The following is a 21,732-nucleotide window of genomic DNA, read 5'->3' on the forward strand; positions in this document are numbered from 1 at the left end:
ATTGAAAAATAATTGAGATTAGACCAGTGGTTTGCTGTTTGACAGGCGATCTGTCTCTTATTAATGCTACGTGGAACTTCTCAAGCTGAGAGGCCAGCAAATTCAGCTAATTTGTTTTTGCATACACATTATGGATGAACTTGTGGTGGAGTGGAGTGGAGTGGAGTGGAGACTGATGGGAGATTAGCATGCCACACGAGTTGCCACTGGCTCTGCTTTCACTGCTCTGAGATGAGTTGCGCTTTGTGTGAGAACACAACTATCTTTAGTATAAGATGAGCTTCTGTGATTTATCATCACAACAGATACACTTTCCCTTACTGAGCATCTTGGCTATTTTGAGAGAAGATGGGGTGCAGAGTGAAGAAACTTTGAATAACTCTGTTAGCAGATTAGCAAAGAACGCCTTGATGATTTAGAGGAGACGCGAGTTGAACGGGTGCAGGCTCAGCAGCTCGTTCACTGTCTCTGGTTGCCTCTCTGTAAAAGTTACTGCACTCCACTTCAGGATTAAAAACTTTTATTTGTTCTTGTTTAGATTTTTGTCTGTAGCACTTTCATGAAAGCAGAAGTCCCGAATGTTCTTTTTGTTTCTTTTCTTTTTTTTTGTAATATATCCCTGGGTCTTCTGAGGCAGCAAGATGGTGTGGATAAATTCAAGGACGGGAAGAAGGCAGGCAGTAATTTTCTGGGTGGAGAAATGACCTTCTAGTGCACTCCCCTGTCTGCTAAGGAACAGCCAGTCATCCCTGCAGGGCTGCAGTAATATAGCAGTATCCCAGTGAACAGTAGTAGATGGACACCAGTGGTTCCCCATTAAAGTTGGTCTGTCTGATGATGCTCTGAGCGTTTCTGATTACAAGAATGCGTTAGTGATCCACAATAGGCTGTAAACTATTTGCACACTTAGAAATCTGCAGTACACAGTTCCTATAAAGATTTTCTTCCTACTACAGTCGATGGTGACTTCTTCTGTTCAGAGGTGGATGTGTTCTCTGAACAGCATCTCTTCATCTCTATATATTTCCCCCCACACGGTAAGCCTCACTGCTGTGAAGTCAACACACAGCCCCCGTGGGGGGCCAGCACTGAAGGACAGTCCTCCAACACTGTTGGATGCGTTGATTTTCAGGCTGTTAACAAGGAGAGGTGATGCACCAAGCACTGTTTCAAGTAGACTGAAGAAAAACGTCCAAATGTTTTGAACAATGTAGCTCAATATAATCTTGGCAATTTTTAGGTTTGTTTGTTCGCACTATTAAAAATAGGTGGCTCGTTTTGTTATGAACAAGACATTGCTGTGTTTTTTAAACTTTGAATTGTAAACTTGAACTTTTTAAAATCATCACCAATGGTGTTTCACAGAGAAAATAAAGTTTTGAATGAGTGGTCGACCTGCATCCGTCCATCTTTGAAGTTTCCTCACATGGCCGAAATTGCAGTGGCTGCTTGTGATGATCTGCAAGATTAAATTAGGTTCAGTCTGGTGTATCCTCATTTATCTAAGAAATGTTAACTAAGCAGTGCATCATCTGTGAGTATGACATCAAAATATGCATCTGTAGAGTGATTCACATTACCTCAAGAAAATGTGGCCAGTATTTTTTGTATTATATTTGTATTTTTATAGAATCTTTTGCACCTGTATAGTTTTATTGGTGATGTTAGATGTTTTTCATGGACACTGAAACCTAATGAAACCTTTAGAAGCCTTGGATACAGCACATGAAAAAAATATAAAGAGTAACTGAAGTTAAGTTAAATTATGTGTATTGACAAATTCTTCTATACTTTATTTTATTTACTAGGTGCATTTCAAAATATTGTCAATAGTGCTTAATGGTACTTGAGACAACAATTTTTTCTTCCCTGAATTAAGTTGAAGTAGTTGCAGCAACTAACCAGAGGTTGAGGAGGTTGCACGCTCAACCTCTCGGTGACCACTTGGTTGCCAAAATTCCTACATTCAATTGCAAGGGAATTGCACGGGTCACCTAGTGGGAGGCAACCTCCAAGTCATTGTGCTCCAACTCAGACTGATTGCAATCTCTCTCAACAGACATAATTGCCATCAAATATCTAAAAACTCTTTATGTTCCATCTATGCTAAAGTCATCTGCAATGCATCTCTTTGTGGTTAGACTTCACTCAGCTGGTTGTATTCTGATAACGTTCCTGACACAGATGCAGGGCCGCCAAGCATCGTTTTCATATTTGAACTCATTCCTGCAGCAACGTTGTCACTATTTGTGAAGTCATTTCTTCCAGTCTCAGGTTCCGGCTGGATAATGATAATGGGAATTTCTGAATGTGCAGCTGGCAACAGATTTGCACGAGACGTTTGTACAATATTATCTTTATTCATGACCATTTGGATGTTTTGTTGCTCACAAAAACACAGATACACCCTCACACAGTCTGGGCATGTTGAAATATCCCTTGATTTAAAGAGGAAAAAAAGACAGAAAAGAAAAAAGCAGGACAGAAAAAAAAAAGCATACAGGGAGTGCAGAATTATTAGGCAAATGAGTATTTTGTCCACATCATCCTCTTCATGCATGTTGTCTTACTCCAAGCTGTATAGGCTCGAAAGCCTACTACCAATTAAGCATATTAGTTGATGTGCATCTCTGTAATGAGAAGGGGTGTGGTCTAATGACATCAACACCCTATATCAGGTGTGCATAATTATTAGGCAACGTCCTTTCCTTTGGCAAAATGGGTCAAAAGAAGGACTTGACAGGCTCAGAAAAGTCAAAAATAGTGAGATATCTTGCAGAGGGATGCAGCAGTCTCAAAATTGCAAAGCTTCTGAAGCGTGATCATCGAACAATCAAGCGTTTCATTCAAAATAGTCAACAGGGTCGCAAGAAGCGTGTGGAAAAACCAAGGCGCAAAATAACTGCCCATGAACTGAGAAAAGTCAAGCGTGCAGCTGCCAAGATGCCACTTGCCACCAGTTTGGCCATATTTCAGAGCTGCAACATCACTGGAGTGCCCAAAAGCACAAGGTGTGCAATACTCAGAGACATGGCCAAGGTAAGAAAGGCTGAAAGACGACCACCACTGAACAAGACACACAAGCTGAAACGTCAAGACTGGGCCAAGAAATATCTCAAGACTGGTTTTTCTAAGGTTTTATGGACTGATGAAATGAGAGTGAGTCTTGATGGGCCAGATGGATGGGCCCGTGGCTGGATTGGTAAAGGGCAGAGAGCTCCAGTCCCACTCAGACGCCAGCAAGGTGGAGGTGGAGTACTGGTTTGGGCTGGTATCATCAAAGATGAGCTTGTGGGGCCTTTTCGGGTTGAGGATGGAGTCAAGCTCAACTCCCAGTCCTACTGCCAGTTTCTGGAAGACACCTTCTTCAAGCAGTGGTACAGGAAGAAGTCTGCATCCTTCAAGAAAAACATGATTTTCATGCAGGACAATGCTCCATCACACGCGTCCAAGTACTCCACAGCGTGGCTGGCAAGAAAGGCTATAAAAGAAGAAAAACTAATGACATGGCCTCCTTGTTCACCTGATCTGAACCCCATTGAGAACCTGTGGTCCATCATCAAATGTGAGATTTACAAGGAGGGAAAACAGTACACCTCTCTGAACAGTGTCTGGGAGGCTGTGGTTGCTGCTGCACGCAATGTTGATGGTGAACAGATCAAAACACTGACAGAATCCATGGATGGCAGGCTTTTGAGTGTCCTTGCAAAGAAAGGTGGCTATATTGGTCGCTGATTTGTTTTTGTTTTGTTTTTGAATGTCAGAAATGTATATTTGTGAATGTGGAGATGTTATATTGGTTTCACTGGTAAAAATAAATAATTGAAATGGGTATATATTTGTTTTTTGTTAAGTTGCCTAATAATTATGCACAGTAATAGTCACCTGCACACACAGATATCCCCCTAAAATAGCTAAAACTAAAAACAAACTAAAAACTACTTCCACAAACATTCAGCTTTGATATTAATGAGTTTTTTGGGTTCATTGAGAACATGGTTGTTGTTCAATAATAAAATTATTCCTCAAAAATACAACTTGCCTAATAATTCTGCACTCCCTGTACACACAACCACCACTTTTCCCCACTGATTCAACACTAACACAATTAGGGTCCTTAAGGGAATATACACTCAGTGATCAGAACAATGAAACTACTGGTCTGTGAAGGAAGGTGTTTTCTGTCAATGTGGAATGAGCGCTGGAGATGGAGGGCTTTCACTTGGCACAGCTTTGGTTCATCTAATCATGGAAATGATTAGCTTGAGTCATGCCCTGCAGAATTTTTGCAAAAAGCAGCAAAACATCAGAGGCACATAATAAATTAAGAAAATGGGGCATGTGCTGAACATATAAAGCTGCCTTAGTTTCAACACATTAAGCAGTTTAATGCTAAGTAGACACTGAAAAGCCACTTTATCCTGTCATTATAAGAAGATAAACAAAGAATAGTTGTAGGAATGTTCAAGGAAATTAGTTTGCCATTAGACTCGGGAGCATATTAATGTTGAACTGTACTTCTGCTTTTGTGCACAGCCAGAATACTTATTGTCTCTGAACTCCCCTCGAGCCAGTGGTGCTTCAAGGTGGTACTAAGCAGAGACTCTATTGTTCTGGTCACTGAGTATATAAAACAGAGATGGAAGGCAAGTATCAGCTTTTGAAAGTAGAACAAAAAGAAATCAGAAAAGCATTAAACAGAGATTCTGTCCAAAATCACTCACTATTCCAGACTAGCTTAAAAAGCAGGAATGAGCTTAGTTGGGAAATTGCTTTCCGATATTCACTGGACACCATTTACACATTATTCTAAGGCAGTCACATAAATGAATTCATTTTTAATCATTTAACTACAAGAAAAATTAGAAGTCGTGACCATCTATAGATTTCAGGTCATGTTAATGAGTCATTTTAACATACTTGATAATTTTTGATCACTGTACATAGACATTAATTCTCACTAGACAGCTGGACGACATTAGAGGAAAAAAAGGGAGAATAGAAATTTGTAGACTAAAAGAGAAATAATGAACAATTTTGGACAAATATGCATCTTTTCTCAAAGACACTATCAAAAAATAGACCAGAGTAATCCTGTGTTTGTTTTTATAAATAAATAGTACTGCAGCGTGTGCGTCGTACAGTGGAGCAGCGTTCACAGACCTTGAAGACACATCTAGTTCCTTTCAGGATGGGATGAATTCAGAGCATATGCTTTGCACTCACAAAGTCTCACCATCCTTCTCGTCAGCAACAACAACACAGACTGTTCGTCTCAGTCTACATAGCTAAGCATTAAGCTACAAGTACGTCATATCACAGGTAGCAAATCATATGAGAACACAAAGTGGCTGCCATAAAGTCACTAGCAACCAGTTTGAGACCACGTTCAGACTGGTCTGCGTAAGAAGATGCTTCTCTTATTCATTATCTCCAATAAGGCAGTGCATAAGTCATCATGGGTTAGATTGCCATGTGTGCCACACCAGGTCAAAAATGCCCCCCCCCCTCCCTTTTTTTTCTTTTGTAAATGATGTCACTAGGCCACTTTATTAGATACACCTTGGAGTACTAGGCTGAACCTCATTTTGCCACAGGTCGGCATGAGGTGTTTAAACAAAGGTCAGCTGGCGATAATGGCCCCAAAGTGGACCAAGGAAATATCCTTCCCATCTTAATATTATGAATCCGAGTCGGACTCTTTCCCGATGGGTGATGGACTCTGGCAGGGCTGGTCTTTGTCACCAATTCTGTTGTACTCAAGGTGCAGCCAAGTGTCAGAAGGCTTTCACTTCGGTGGCCTCAGAATCTCATCTCTGCTTTTCGCAGATGATGTGGTTCTGTTGGCTTCATCGGGTGATGGCTTTCAGCTCGCACTGGAACGGTTCACGGCCGAGTGTGAAGCGGTGGAAATGAGAATCAGCACCTCCAAATCTGAGGCCATGGTCCTCAGCTGGAAAAGGGTGGAGTGCCCACTCTGGGTCAGGGATGAGTTCAAGCTCCAAGTGGAGGACTTTAAGTATCTCGAGGTCTTGTTCACGAGTGACGGGAGAAGGGAGCGGGAGACAGACGGTGCTGCAGCTGCAGTGATGCTGGCGTTGTACTGGTCCATGGTGGTAAAGAGAGAGCTGAGTGTAAAAGCAAATCTCTCAATTTACCATTCGACCTACGTCCCTACCCTCACCTATGGCCACGAAAGAACGAGATCGCGGATACAAGCGGTGGAAATGAGCTTCCTCCGAAGGGTGGACGGCCTCTCCCTTAGAGATAGTGTAAGGAGCTCAGACATCCGGGAGGGGCTCAGATTAGAGCCGCTGCTCCGCCACATCGAAAGGAGCCAGGTGAGGTGGATCAGGTCTGATAAGGATGCCTCCTGGGCACCTCGTGGGTGAGGTGTTCTGGACATGTCCCACCTGGAGGAGTCCCTGGGGCAGACCCCCCAAGGCTGGCCTGGGAACGCCTTGGTGTTCCGCCGGACAAGGTGGGCAGGGAGAGAGAGGTCTGGGGTTCTCTGCTTAGGCTGCTACCCCCGGAGAAGCAGATGGATGGCTCAGTCAGTCAATATTGGTGAGTTTGTAGCCTGGGTTTCCTGTTCTCAGCTGACAGAAGTGGCTCTGGTCTTCTGTTTCTGTAGCCCTTCTGCTTCCAGGGGGGGGGGTTGAAAAAGACCAGCCCATCTGGCACCAACAACCTTCAGTTGGTCACTCTGAACATGTCTGCACACCTGGATGCTTAGAAATCTCTGTTAATAAGCTGAACAGGTGTACCCAATAAAGTGTCTAAGATTTGTCGCAGGTCTGTCTGTTTTAATGTCATCAGGCTTTTTCAGAGGCACATCTGTTTAAATCTGGTCATTAAACTTCTGGTCTCCCTAATATATAACAAACGTGTCAAGAAATTGTTATTTTACCACTATTGGCATGAATTAGAGGCATTAAGACATTTCATTAGAAACTTGATTATAAACCTTGCCTAAATTTTGTGCTGACAATCACAGAGGTAATAGATAATCTGATGAATAGCCCTTCACAATTTAAAATAGGACACCGTTCGCTTCCTCGCCTTCAGTAAAAACCTACAATCTCCATTCTATTAAAAAAAGTCCACATTTGTGTCCCATTAAATAAACAATATTTACGAACACAAACACAAAAGAACACACATGCTACTACACAAAATAGTCACATGCAAGCTACACAAAGGTACCAAGAGATCACAAAAAGTATTTCACAGTAATTCATTGCAATGTGATTATTTTTTTTCACCACAGGCACCAAAAAGTACAAATTCATTACATTCAAAACTGGACCTTCACACATGTTTGTGCTAAATGTGTTTGCTGGAGTGTTGTGTACCTCAGCAGTGTTGTCGTGTTTAAGTTATTGTTGACGTCTTTGGCAGTAAAATCAAAACAGCTCACTGCTTGAATCAGAGAAAAGTGTAACGGCTACATAACAAAATGAGAAACGCACCAAAATGTGGAACCAATATCTATTTTTGGCTTAACTAATGGTACAACTAGTACTTTGAAGCTGAAAAACAAAAATATGTGAGTATTGTCTGATGTCTTGGTATTAATTATCAAATGCACCATCTGGATCTTGGTTCTGTTCATTTAATATTTACAGTGTTTATTTTTCTGCAGGTATTTTTGTTTGTTTGTGTAAGAAGTTAAACCAGGAACAGGAATGATGCTATAAAATGTGTTATTTGGACGCTGTAGCGAAACTTGTTCTTTATATTAGCATTAATATTTTTTAAAAAAAACAACCTTGTTGTGGCTGTGATGTATCCATGCTGTGGCTTGCTTGGATAAGAGAGGCTGGATTTGCTACATGCACTTTGGATCCAAGTTTAGATCTCGTAACTGCCCAGATTCCCCAGTCTTAACTTAAATTTTAAGCGCTCTTGAGCCACTCTTCAGTTCTTTATTTTTGCTTCCAAGAAGCCAGATTTTCTTCTCATTCTTTTAAAGCAAACCTTCTCCAGGCTTTCTGAAGGTCTTTCAAAGTTTTTCTTTGGACATTGACTGCTTTTTCACTCATTTCAATCCTCTGATTATTTTTAGAGCAATGCTTTTGTTGTTTTTTTAAGCCACTTAAATGACTCATAGGTCAGTATTAAGTGTAAAAACTGCACTTTAATCGAGGGATGAAATATCTGCAGCAGCTGAACAGTATCTAATGTCAGGTCCTTAGAAAGAGATGCATTTCTTCAGGACCTGAGATCCATCTGGCCCTCCATCCATATACTGTTCACTAGTCTCATCACAAATGGTCTCAGTGGACACGTTGGCTGCCAGGAAGCCATTTTTGAAGGGAAACAGTGGGAAAAGGCTAAGGTTATAGAAATTACACACAAATCAGTGGCAACAGGTCTGATGGCGTGATGAACCTAAACGGTATAACTGTGACGGTTTAGGAGCGTTGTCATGTTTGGGGCTGCATTTCAAGCAGTGGTGTTGGAGATCTTCTCAGAATTGATGAATTACGAGCACGGAAAATTGAACCACCATCTGAAAAGCACGTGGATTAGCAATCGCTACATTTTTCAGCATGACAGTGATCCCAAACACAGTGCCTATGCAGTAAAAGCATACCTGGATAGAAAAACGCACACTGGAACAATATATTAAAGCAGACTGGGAACGTCTTGACGGAGACCGGAATAAAAGGCAGGAACATTCAGAGAAGAGCTTTGAATGTCTTTGCGGGAGCCTGGAGAACTATTTAAAGAAATAACAAGAATAAATAAAGCTTGCCTTATACACTGTATTTCAGTTCATGCTGTCCATAAATCAGGACAACCTCAGCAAAATATGAAGAAATGAGTGGTGGCTCAAGACTCATGTAAATTTTTATTATTATTTCATGAGAATTCATATTTGAAGTACTGATTTGATTAAAGGACCAGTGGCACCCAATGCTCTAACTTAAAAAAAACACTCAGCTATACTGAGTATATGTTTCTTTGCCCACATTCACGCTGCATTTTTTTTCTCTCTACAGTGAATTATGAATTCTTTCGGCATGTATAATCAATATGGCACAAAGTTGAATTTGAGTAGCAGTATGAAGTGAAGAAGTGAGCAGGCTGTTTGGGGTCAAATCAGGGTCTAAAGGGAGACATGCACCCTCTTCAGCAGACATGTCAAGGCCAGCGGTTATGTTGTTAGCAGTTACATTAAATGGCAGAATACGTTATGACCACAAAGACCAAGGGTGTGACTGCAGTGTAAAGGTTAGCGGGAGTTATAAAATGCCTGGAAACCATGTCTGGCACCATAATAAAACAGTGTAAAGATGGCAGTTTGTTTTTGATATTTCTAAACAAGACAGAGACTTGGTCTTCATCTAATCATTGAAAACCTAATGTTTTGGGACAATGACTCTCATATAGCAATAATTGATGACATCGAGTCCAGTACATTGTGCCCAGTGCACACAAAAAAAGTGTCGGATGGATGTCACCTCTGAGCCTTGCATTCATTCATTCATCATGCTGAGACCGCGCACCGGTCAACTGCAGGGAAGCAGCCACTTTCAGGCTAAATGTGTTTGTCTCTTGTAAGTTCAGTTAGTTTCTACGTGCACGTGGATATCCGTTTACTGAACTGGTTGATGTGGACAACTTGTCAAGCGTAAGTTTGCCTGCCTATGAGAAGTGTCCGAGTTTTTTAGCATTAGCGGATCCATTTATTTCCCTCTGGGACGGCAGTGATCACTGTGCACTTACTCACAGCAGGCAAAGAGCTACAACCTGCTGTGCTGAAAGGCTTCTGCTGATTTTGCAATAATTTGATGTTTTGACTTTTTTAAAACATGACATATTCACACTAAAGCTAAAGGTTGGAGCGATATGAAGAAATTTTAGGTTGTAGAGCTCAACTTTAAAACTGAATTGTATCACATTACATGGCATATTATCAGTGTGTATATATCTGTGCTGTAAAGACTCAGCAGTAGAAATCTGCATGAAATTAGCATCTAAAACGTGGAAATTATTGGACTGTGAACATGTTTATCTGAGAGGTAAATAATGCCTACCTTAACTGACACCACATGCCTTATCCTGGATGTAGTGGTATTCTTTTCATTTCGGGATGTAGAATTTTTTTTTTTCTTGCAGTCTCAGCAAGCATACGTGATTCAGCTGCACTGAGCTATATTAGTGATTGGGCTTAGCGGGTTCATGACTTCTTGGGTGACTGCCTTGTCCCTAAAAGCAGCTGTCCTGCACATTTCACTGCAGGCATTCATCGTTAGAGAACGCTGACAGTGTTTCCAAAATGGATCACTGACTGCAAATCATTGTAAACTCCAACTGTACGCAAACTCATTACAGCCTGATATGAAGTTGCTCTGATGCTATTTGCAGTAAATATTTGCCTGCGGTGGTTTTGCCAAAAGCAGCGACTAAAATCAGGCGAGTTTCTGGGTGATTTTATTTAGTGATGGCTGGCCTGGTTAGCCTTTGCTGCACTGTTCAGGCTTACTTGAGGGGTTTTGTAGCAGGAGAGAGATGCAAACACGAGATGTGTTGCTTACTGAAAGGGTAAACTACATAAAGCAATGTTAAATTTTAACCTTTGTATAAATCGACATATATAAAGATGTCAACAAGACCAAAGCATTAAAGTGTTGGCAATCTGAATGTGTTGTGTATTTACCGAGGTACCCCTTGAAGTTGTTCTAGTTTAGATCTCACAGCTGCCAGAGTTTATAATGTAAATAATGTAAAATCATGATGTTTTTGTTGATTACAGCTTTACTTTTTCTGTGATTTATAATCTTTTCTATGAATATTTTCAAAATTGCTTGAAAAAGGACATTTAGTACAAAAAGCGACTGAAGTCATTCATTGGATCATATTTACAGTGTGACGACAGCACAACAGGGTTCAGAGAGATTTTAAAAAATAAAATAAAATGACAGGAAAAGATTTGATGTGTTTACACGGCACATTCATAAAGGGCTCATTGAAGGTTTCTGTATAAATAATGTGCATAATTGCACGTTGACGTGTGGGTGTTTACAGAGCAGATTTTAGGGTAAAATCCTGAATGAAAATTTTGTAAATGGATAATCATAGCTTTCATCTCTTTGCCATCTATAGGGCTTTATGCCCGAATAAAAAAACCCAGTAAATGTGTCACCTGCAGAATATCTGTTGGCAAGTATCATCTTTCCTGCTTAATGTCTTTCTGTCAATAAAAAGACACAAACTGTCTTCAGTTCAAAGCAACATCTTCACAAAAAATGATTCTAATGTTTTAATGTCAACAGATCATTAGCACATTTATTATGTGACCTTATTTTAGTTATCATAAGCAAAGTACATGTTTATCATTTTTAATCCAGTCTCTATAGCAGGGCTCTCAAACCTAAGCCTCTTTGCCCATCTCCAGTGTCTCTGAGAAAAATCTTGGTGAATATCAGAACTCGCAGCAAACTCTCCTAACTACTGGTGTGTTTGCTCTGCTGCTGGACTTTAATCAAAATCAAGTGGAAACCTTCCTTTTTTAAGTTTTACAACCTTTAATTATCACTTTTGCACAAACAGGGTTTTTTCTGTCTTTGTGGTTTTGGAGTTACTCTGTTTCAAAGAAGGCCATCCATTCTCTTAGCTGCTTATCCGACTGTCATGGAGGAGGCTACCCTGGACAGGTTGATTGCAGGGCTGACACAGAAAGACAACCATCCGTAGCTACGCCTAAAGACCGTTCGTGTCTCCATATGCATGTTAGATCAAAAACTGCTTAATTATGGCTACTTTCATAACTGTTACATCCTGTGAGGCTGTGGGAGTGTGTGGGTGGGGTGTTTGCCCACTCTCCCCGCCTCCTCTCTTGCCACTCCTACCCCCTCTGTCTCTCTCACTCTCCTCTCTCCCCAGGACACAGCTGCTTTTGATTAGCCTCGTTTGCCACCTGACTCCAGTCAGCAATCACCTCTGAGGCTATTTAAAAAGGCTGATTGCTCCTGCTTTACAGTCTACTACTTCTCCTCCTTTGAGTTGATTCACACAAACTTGCCTTTCTTAGTGTAAAGATGTCACCTTTCTGCACCATTTTTATAGGAGCAGCTACAAACTGGGTTACAAAACAGCTTGTTGTAAGCCTCTAGATTAATGGCATAAAAATCATAGAAAAAGATTTCATATTTACTGAAATTACTTGTTAGTTGATCTCTGAAGTGAGTGTGACATGCTGTGGCTGTGATAGCAGAGCATAAAAACATGCCTCGCTTTAAAAAAGAACTGTTCTCATGTATTAATGCATCTGTGAATATAAAAGATCGTGATGACTAATACTTGCTAATAGTTGCTACATCAACCTCCACTTCTTTTCTCAACTCCTTTATTCCTCATTTGAGCCCTTTGACTTTTATGTCTTGTGTATGTTGTTTGACTTAATAAAGCAGTTCAAACATTAGGCGACACAAACCACACAACGTGGGATTTCTCCTCGTGATCTGAAAGTTGCCGAAGGTTTCAGCAGCAGCAGCAGTGAATAATACGAGACAGATGTTGGGAGAATTTTTGTTCGTGTAGTTTGCCACATTACAAAGACATATCTTGAAATCTTCTCTGCAAGTGTCATGCTGTCATGTTTGATGCATCTTTATACATTTATACACAGAAATTTTATATGGTGCAGATTAAAGATTAAAGGGACACTTGAGCATTACTGTGAAGGGATCTGGGGGCTCTTTTATGCTTTCGGGGACATTTATCAGATTTGTACGTCTGTTTTTGTCTCCTATAATGAAACGTTTCTGTCGTGATCAGGGCAGTTTCTTCAAGTTTGACAGGGGCTCCTTAAAAAGTTATGAATCATTAAAAGACTAGAAATGCATTTTGAAAGGATGGCGCTCATCCCTCCGTCACAGTTTTGGACCTGAAATCTTACATGGTGTTGTTGGCTGCTCTTTTTTCCCCTTTAATTTGACACCATCTGTATGTCAAGTGTGCAGCAGCCTGTTATCAAAGCAATATTGACAAGTCTAATTGACCATTCTGCAACGGACAGCAGGAATATTAAGTCCTGCCCTTGCACGTGTGTCACATGGTGTGCATCTGAAGTGATAAGATTACAACCAAAGGCTGTGTTCCCCTTAAAACTAGTCACTTAAAGATGTGTATTTATTATTTTTATTTATTTTCTTGCCTTGAAATCTTGTATTGTATTGAAATCTTGGACATTTTCCAGCTCACCATCCGCTTGTAAAATCTATTTAAGGGAGCCTCGTGGTTTTCTTAGGCACAGCACAGCATGATTTAAGATTCAAATATCTTTCCTCACCACCTACAACAAAGTGTGTGTGTGCGTCCTCAAATAGACACTGCAGTCACACCCCCACTACTGCAAGATGCCTTTTCCAGGTCCTCCATGACCAAATCCTGCTCGGTGACATGGTTGATTCGCCTGGACGTGTTCTTTTCCAAGCTGTTGAGAGAGATGGGTTCCAGGCAGGTCTGTGCATTATTCGCAGGGAGGACAGAGTTTCCCTGCAGCCTGTGCGAGTAGGTTTTCCTCCGCTGGCCGTCGGCTGTGCACAGGCTGAACTTGAACACGGCTTGAAAGCCTCTGCGGAAATTCTCATTGAAGAAACCGTAGATGATGGGGTTGACGCTGCTGTTGAAGAAGGCCAGCCAGTGGGCAAAGGGGTAGATGTAAATGTTGATGATCCTGTACTGCTGCTCAGTCAGCCTGGCGTAGTCGCTCAACATCATGAGAGTCCACAGAGGCAGCCAGGACAGGATGAAGAGCAAAGCAACTATGAGAAGCATTTTAATGACGCGTTGCTTTTTCTTGGACACCGTGTGGCGGTTCTCGTGGCCCGGCTTTCCTCCCGTTGGAACTGCTGTTTTGAAAAGCGTAATCCCAATCCGGGCGTACATGATCACAATGAGGGAAAGAGGGGCAAGATAGATGTTGGCAAACAGGACTGTGGTGTAAATCTTTCTCATGTCTTGGTTTGGCCAGTTCTCTCTGCACCAATAAAAAGGAATAGTTTTGTTATCATATCCCAGCAACACCCGGATGGTTTGCTCCTTGGTCACTTGTAGCATCACGCCAGAGGGACACATGATGGATACGGCCAGAACCCAGATGATGACTATTATCAGCGTGGCTGTGGAGATGGTCAGCTTTTGCTTGAATGGGTAGACGATGCATCTGAACCTGCAAGAGGGTACAAAAGGTGATGGTTAAGATGCATGTAGGCATTTAAAATACTTTTTCTGACTACGTGAGCATGTGCGTCTGAAAAGCTACATGGCGTTCACATCATATTGCACTAAAGGTCACCGTGCACCTGGCATGCTGTTTGAATAAATGCTGCTGATTAGCTCATTAGGACATTAAGGTTTACGAGGACTATTTTTGTGTCATTTTCCTTTGTGTTCAAAGCCTTAAGAAGCACAAATGTGTTCTTTAAGGTTCAAGGTTCTTTATTTGTCACATGCATAGTTATACAAGTACAACACACAGTGAAATGTAGCCTGACACGCTCCTCGACATGTGCAGAAATGGGGGGTGTAGAGGAAGAACATTATATATATATATGTATGTATATGTATATATATATATATATATATATATATATATATATATATATATATATATATATATATATATATATATATATATATATATATATATATATATATATATATATATATATATATATATATATATATATATGTGTGTGTGTGTGTGTGTATATATATATATATGTGTGTGTGTGTATATATATATATATATGTGTGTGTGTATATATATATATATATGTGTGTGTGTATATATATATATATATGTGTGTGTGTGTGTGTGTGTGTGTATATATATATATATATATATATATATATATATATATATATATATATATATATGTATATATATGTGTGTGTGTAGTATATATATATGTATATATATATGTGTGTGTGTGTGTGTAGTATATACATTGGGTGAATGTGCAGTAGTAGCAGCAAGCAGGTGAATTCTGTACATTAATATGAATAGACATCTGACTATTTTACAGGATAGACAATATAAACATATTTAAAATTAAAGGAATTGAAATGTACATTGTTCCTGGGTTTAGTGTCTGGAAGAGTCCTGTCTCAGTCAGTTATAGATGATGTGAGAGGGCGGGTGTGTGTGTTTAGGGCCTGGATGGCTTGGGGATAGAAGCTCCTCTTGAGTCTCTCTGTCCTTGCCCGGAAGATGCGGAACCTTCTACCAGATTGCAGAAGTTGGAACAGTTTGTTGCCAGGATGGGACGGGTCCTTCAGTATCTGCTCCAGTCCGGCATCTCCTGGTGTAGGTGTCCTGAAGCCGGGGGAGAGCAATCCTGCAGCAGCGTTCTGCTGTACGGATCACTCTCTGGAGAGCTTTTTGGTCCTTCACACAGCTGTTCCCAAACCACGATGTCATGTTCTGTGTGAGGATGCTCTCCACAGCGCCTGTATAGAAAATCCTGAGGATCTTTGGAGAGACCCTGAACTTCCTCAGTTGTCGTAGGTGATGCAGGCGCTGCCTAGCCTTTTTGGTCTGGACCTGAATGTGGGCAGCCCATGTCAGGTCTGAGGAGATGTGGACACCAAGATACTTGAAGGACTGCACCCTCTCCACTGGAGCTCCATTGATGATAATGGGCTTGTAGTCTCTGTGCTGACTCCTTCTGAAGTGAGCACTTGCCAGCTATAGTTACAGTGTACAATTCATTTAGAAATCAGCTTATATGGTCATGTTCTCACCTCTCCATGCAAACATTACACCATCACTTTCCATTTGTTTGCAGTATCTGACAGTCATGTCAGCTGCATTGTGTCTAAGCATGCAAACTGTATTTGAAAAGTTTCAGTTGGACTTATTTTGGTGTGGCTAATTTGCTTTGTGGATGTCATTGTGAAGTAAAGCCCTTTTTTCCCTTGATGCCTGTCACCGTGCAGCGCTGGATAAACGAGTGACTAAATAAGTTCCCCCGGGCCAGTCTGCTTTTTCCGTGTTTACAAATGTCACTGCCGGGTACTTCAAAAATGCTAATGCCCTCCTTCTTCTGTGCCTTTTTCTCCAGCCATTGTCTGAGATGTCTTGCCCACTGACTTCACGGTAACACAACAACATATAATCAAAAGCTTCAATCCAACTGGAGATGCTGTGCAAACATTCAACCTGCATGACTCTCGGAGTTTAAAATGAATTGCTCGTAGACTGAAAAGATATTTTGGTATTAAATTAGTCATGATGATACAGTGCTGTGTAATGTGACAGCAGTAAGGTGAAGGCACAGAAGATGAGACTGAGTGATTACTGGCTCACTGAACAATGACAGCAAAGGTGACAACGCACAGCTCTGTGTCTCCTTGTCCTTTCAAATTTAATTCTAAGTATGTAGCTGATGGATATTGAAGGTGACTTTCAATTCTGTATGTCAAAGCATTTCAAAATCTGTCCATCCCAGAGGCACAGACAGCCTCTAGTGATATCAAATAGTGATGGAGTGATATCGCTGCATGTCTAGTGTCTGAGGACAGAGAGATGATAATATACAGCGCTGTCAGTTTACACCACGCAGAGCTTTTGTCACCCTCATATTTACACCTTCTAACTCCACTTAGGATGTGGGGCTTTTTGTGGGGCTCGAGTGCTGGCGACAGACTGGATTCTAAAGCCTCTTGCTTTGGTTTGTAAAGCGATTACAGTTTTTTCTGATTGCTTAAGCACATTTTTTGTAACTATTGGCTAATTTTGCAAAACTCTTCACACAAATAAGAAAACCTGTCACCCAATCATCAAAACATTGTAGTTCTCTTGCAAAAGCAAACACAGCTAGATTAACTCTTCACACCTTCGTAAAAATGGTGTTTCCGTATCAAACAGTACACACAAGCCATCATCTACTAAGCACACAATGCGCCAACTGCACACTGATGGTATGAATACAAAACACATCTGGCTTTTGCTTTCTCTGTGCACAAGGTAGGCTATGTCAGTGTGAGCTCATACTTCTGTCATAGATCCATAAGCATAGAGGGATCCAAACTTCAAGTACTGGTGTTTATTCAAACACATCAAAACAAACACAAGTGTTTATTTCCAAGTATAGGATTATTTGCAATCGCCATAATGACTATATGGGTTACGTGGTCTGCAGTGAACATGCTTCCTCTGTCCCGAGCATCTGGTCATCTAGCAATTCTGTAAAGTAACAATTTCAGTATTTTTACATCAATGGTATTGGTGTGTTTCTCATTGGCATACGGCAGTGCTACAAATCTTTGTGCGAAGTGACTGTATTCACCGATTCTCATTTCAAGATGTCCCTATGGTGCTTGCTACAGTGTAGCGGCTCGAGTTAGGCTGGACCCGTTGGCCAGCTTCCCTCAGGGTCATTCCACGGTTGATTACATGGTCCACTATTGTAGCTCTGATGTCATCAGCAATTCTATTTCTTACTCTTCCTACCCTTCCTCTCCCCCCTCCTCATCTTCCTCTCCCCCCTCCTCATCTTCCTCTCCCCCCTCCTCATCTTCCTCTTGCTCCTCCTTGTCCTTGTCGTCCTCTTCATCCTACTTCTTCACCTCCACGTCCTCTTCCTCGGCCTCCTCTACTTCTCACTCTTTCTGCTCCCTCCATTGTACTCCGCACACACAGCTTACCTGTATTATAGTGCTTAGGCTGATTGCAAAGTGAACTAATTATCTAAAAAAGTTTTCACATGTGAAAGTGTGCCAGACAGTTGGCAAATTAGTGTTAATGATAGCCATACATGTGTATACTTTTGCTAGGAGTGTGTTGGAAATTTGGTAATTGAGTGTTGTGCAGTGAATTGTGCCTACAGTTTTGCAAAGTGTGTGTTACAAAATTGCAAACTGAGTGCAAAGCAGTTTTTGTGCTTTTAGTTTTGCAAACTCAGTGAGTGGTTTTGCTATAAGTCTGAATAGTTTTAGAGATTGTGCTACAGGAATCACAGTTAGGGTTTAAGCATTCAGAAAAAACTGTAAGCAGGATTAACATCCGACTGTTGACATCTTTGTGGACGGCAATGAAGCAATTCAAATGAAGACATGTGCCAGTTAAAGATAATAAAGCTGCACAAGCCTGTCCGGCTTATGTCTTTCTCAACAAGACATCACAAAACAGATTTCACTGACATTTGGTGAATTTGAAAAAAGGGGCAGGATAGTTGTTTTGTTTTTTAATTATTATTTTTTTTGCCACTTGAGGGAAACAAGCAGATAAAATTTTAACACAGCCGCCACTTATGGCTAAGTAAGACTGGCAGTGTTTTACAGACGTGTCTCTGTGATCTAATGCCTGCAGTCCAATATTCTCCAACTTCAAGCATTATGAAGAACCCTGCACTACAGGCAATTTTAAGGATTGTTTTTGGTCTCCTTTTGCACCCAAGAGAAAATCTTTCCTCCTTTAGCTGACAGATGCTCCGTAGCTGCGGCACATAGGTGTGCCGTGGAAGATTATCCGGTTCCACCTGATTAGTACTCTAAGTGATCGGTGTGAGTAACAACTACATTATCTTCCACTAGAGGGCAGCACAACTACCTGCTCTTATTACAGTTTTTTACAGCAGCTAGGACACATTTCTCAATACTTAGGTCACTTTTGCAAAACTCTTCACACAATCCTCCTAACTGACCGTCAGCTTGGCAAAGCAGTTCATTTCACATTCAAAATGCACTACAACTACCAAAACACTTCATTCAGGTCTCAAATAACCTCATTCTTCCAGAACACTAGCAAAGGTTGACAGCCGACAAACACACTTTGTCACCCACAAAACAATGACCTAAAAAACACTAACAACATGTAGCATTACAGTGTTTTCTTGTGTAAAACAAGGACACATCTCTGTTTATAATTTCAATATATGTTACTGGAATGAATCAGACATCATGCAGAATTCGTTAATATTTGTTTATGTATTTTTATCTTTTTTTGCACTAAGTAATCCCAAAATACAAGAATTTGTATACACACCATCCACTGATACACATACAATAGTAATGCTAATCTACTCGGTCTCCTCCATTTGGCCACAGGTTCTCATCCACATCACATCTTATGTCATCTAGGGCAACACACCTAGGAAAGAATCTTCTGGCTGCCAGAATTGAAGGAGTTGAACAATTGGAGGAGTAACACCTGTGTAGATGTTCACAATGAGAATCAGCTGTGGCTGGTTAAACTGCATTTTTAGATTTAAAATATGTTTCAATAAAATATTGCTGTTGCATTTTGCTGTCTTTTCAAGTTTTGCATTGTGTTATTGTTTTGGCCATAAGTTTAACAGTTTTGAAAACAGTATGTAAGCACATGCAAAATGTCCTGTACGTGCAAAGATTTTTGGCAGTTGTTGTGTCTGAGTGAGAAGATAATTCATGAAATTTGAGAGATGTAGTCATTGAATGCATTTTGTGCCAAAACAATGATAACTGGTCCTCAGTTTAGCCCACATAGACTTCTGTTGTGCTCACTGTGTGAGGAGTTTTGCAAAAGTGACCTAAGTATTGAGAAATGTGTCCTAGCGTCTGTAAAAAAACTGTAAATGGGTTGCCAACCGCCAGTAAAACAGAAGATAAAGAAGAAATTACATAATGTCATGCTGTGAGTGAGATAACCAGCGTGTAATAGCAATAGATACATATTTGAAAAGGAAAAGTAGTCAATCCGACCTGGTCCCGGAGAAAATTCTCACCCAGATGAAGGCAGGAGTAGTGGTCAGAAGAAAGCAAAAAAGGTATACTGGGGACAAACCGAGCCAATTCCACTGTGCCTGGTGAAAAATGATCAATATGCTTCTTGTGACACTTTTGTTTGGTGGTGTGCCGTGTGATTTTTCTAATGTGAAATATGTGCCGCGGCTCCAAAAGGTTGGGAAACACTGCCGTAGCATTTCCATTTCCTGCTGAGGCAAAAACAGCAACAGTCTGAGAATGAAAAAAAAATTATTGGTATAATAGGCTGAGAGAAGTTAGATTAAGGCGATTCTCTGGTTCGATTCAATCTTTAATTCAGTTTTATTTATACAGCGCCAAATCCCAACAACAGTCGCCTCAAGGCGCTTTATATATATTGTAAGATAGATCGTACAATAATAGATACAGAGAAAAACCCAACAATCATATGACCCCTATGAGCAAGCACTTCGGCGACAGTGGGAAGGAAAAACTCCCTTTTAACAGGAAGAAACCTCCGGCAGAACCAGGCTCAGGGAGGGGCGGGGCCATCTGCCCTGACTGGTGAGAGAAGGACGACCGGATGAAGACAAAGGTTCTCTGTTTGCTCAGTAGTTGTTCAGCCCATGCACTCTGTTACTGTAATGGTACAAATCTCCTGTAACACTCACCAAGAGGACGTAACTAACTGTGATGGCTTAGGTGCATTTCTGCACACACGAGATAACAAAAGAGGAGACAGGATCCACTGTTTCCGTCACTGACATGCGTGTAATCCTCGATTAGAGGACACAAATAGATGTATGTCAGCTATCTGTGGTGTTTGGGGCCAGCAGGGTGCCCAACTCAGGCCAGATGGGCCGCAGAAAGTATAGAAACAAGGGGATTTTATGGGAATTTTGATAATCCCCATAAAATTATCTCAGAACTCTGAAGCTGCAGTTTCCTGTTTCTTTGCATCAGAGCACTACCATTTACTTGCCTACTGTCATCAACGTCTTCTTGTTTGGGCTGCTGCTTTTAGAGTCTCACTCTTTTCCTCCTGCCTGGCAGCTTCATATTCAAAATCTTTTGTCCAGTATCTCCAGCATCCCTAAACCATCTTACCCGTGCCTCTCTACCTTTGTCTCCATACTTTTTAACCTGAGCTCAAAATTCAAATTCAAATTCAAATTCAAATTTTATTTGTCACGTACACAGTCATACACAGTACGATATGCAGTGAAATGCTTGGACAACTGCTCGTGACCTAAAGAAAACAAAAAAAAAGGAAAAGGCTATGAATAAGATAGGAAATAAATATGAAAAATTAAAAAGGGTAAATTTTACTAGGAAGGAATAAAATATAAATTAAGGTTAAAAATGAAATAACTGTACAACACAAATTAGAATGAAGGGTAAATTTAACTGGAAAAGAATAAGATAAAATATATAAATTAAAGTTGAAAATAAAATAACTGTACAACAAAATACACAATATAGAACTATATAAGAACGTATGAAGAAATATAAATAAATATATACACAATAACAGCAGCTGTACAAGTATTAACTGGAAATGAAGAATATAATGTCCAGTGTTGTGCAATCCACATTATGTCTTCTGCAGTGCAAATATGCTTAAAGTGATTTAAGTGATGAAGTGAAAACAATGTCCAGAATGTCCAGTGTGTGTGTAAGAACTCTATGTGTGGGTCAGGACTGTGTGGTGGTGTGATTGAGAGACCGTATCGCCTGCGGGAAGAAGCTCCTCCTCAGTCTCTCTGTGTTGGTCTTCAGGGAGCGGAATCGCTTTCCTGACCTCAGCAGAGAGAACAGTCTGTTGTTGGGATGGCTGAGGTCCTTCACGATCTTCCTGGCCTTGGTCCAGCACCGCCTGCTGTAGATTGAGTGCAGGTCAGGGAGCTCGGAGCGGATGGTGCGCTCAGCTGACCGCACAACCCTCTGTAGAGCTCGTCTGTCCTGCATGGTGCTGTTCCCGAACCAGGTTAAGATGTTTCCCGCTAGGATGCTCTCTATGGTGCAGGA

General features: G+C 40.9%; 1 protein-coding gene across 1 annotated transcript in view; it reads right to left on the minus strand.

Annotated features, from left to right (window-relative positions):
• Window positions 1-3,937: 3,937 nt before the first annotated feature.
• Window positions 3,938-21,732, minus strand: part of npffr2a (neuropeptide FF receptor 2a) — a 35,507-nt gene continuing 17,712 nt past the window's right edge. Inside the window, exon 4 of the mRNA XM_082555057.1 lies at window positions 3,938-14,185. Within this exon, the coding sequence (XP_082411183.1) occupies window positions 13,333-14,185 (853 nt within the window). The 3' untranslated portion in view covers window positions 3,938-13,332. The remainder of the gene's footprint in view (window positions 14,186-21,732) is intronic.

This window comes from Aulonocara stuartgranti (genome assembly GCF_965226115.1).
Source record: "Aulonocara stuartgranti genome assembly, chromosome: 12".
In the NCBI taxonomy this organism is placed as follows: domain Eukaryota; kingdom Metazoa; phylum Chordata; class Actinopteri; order Cichliformes; family Cichlidae; genus Aulonocara; species Aulonocara stuartgranti.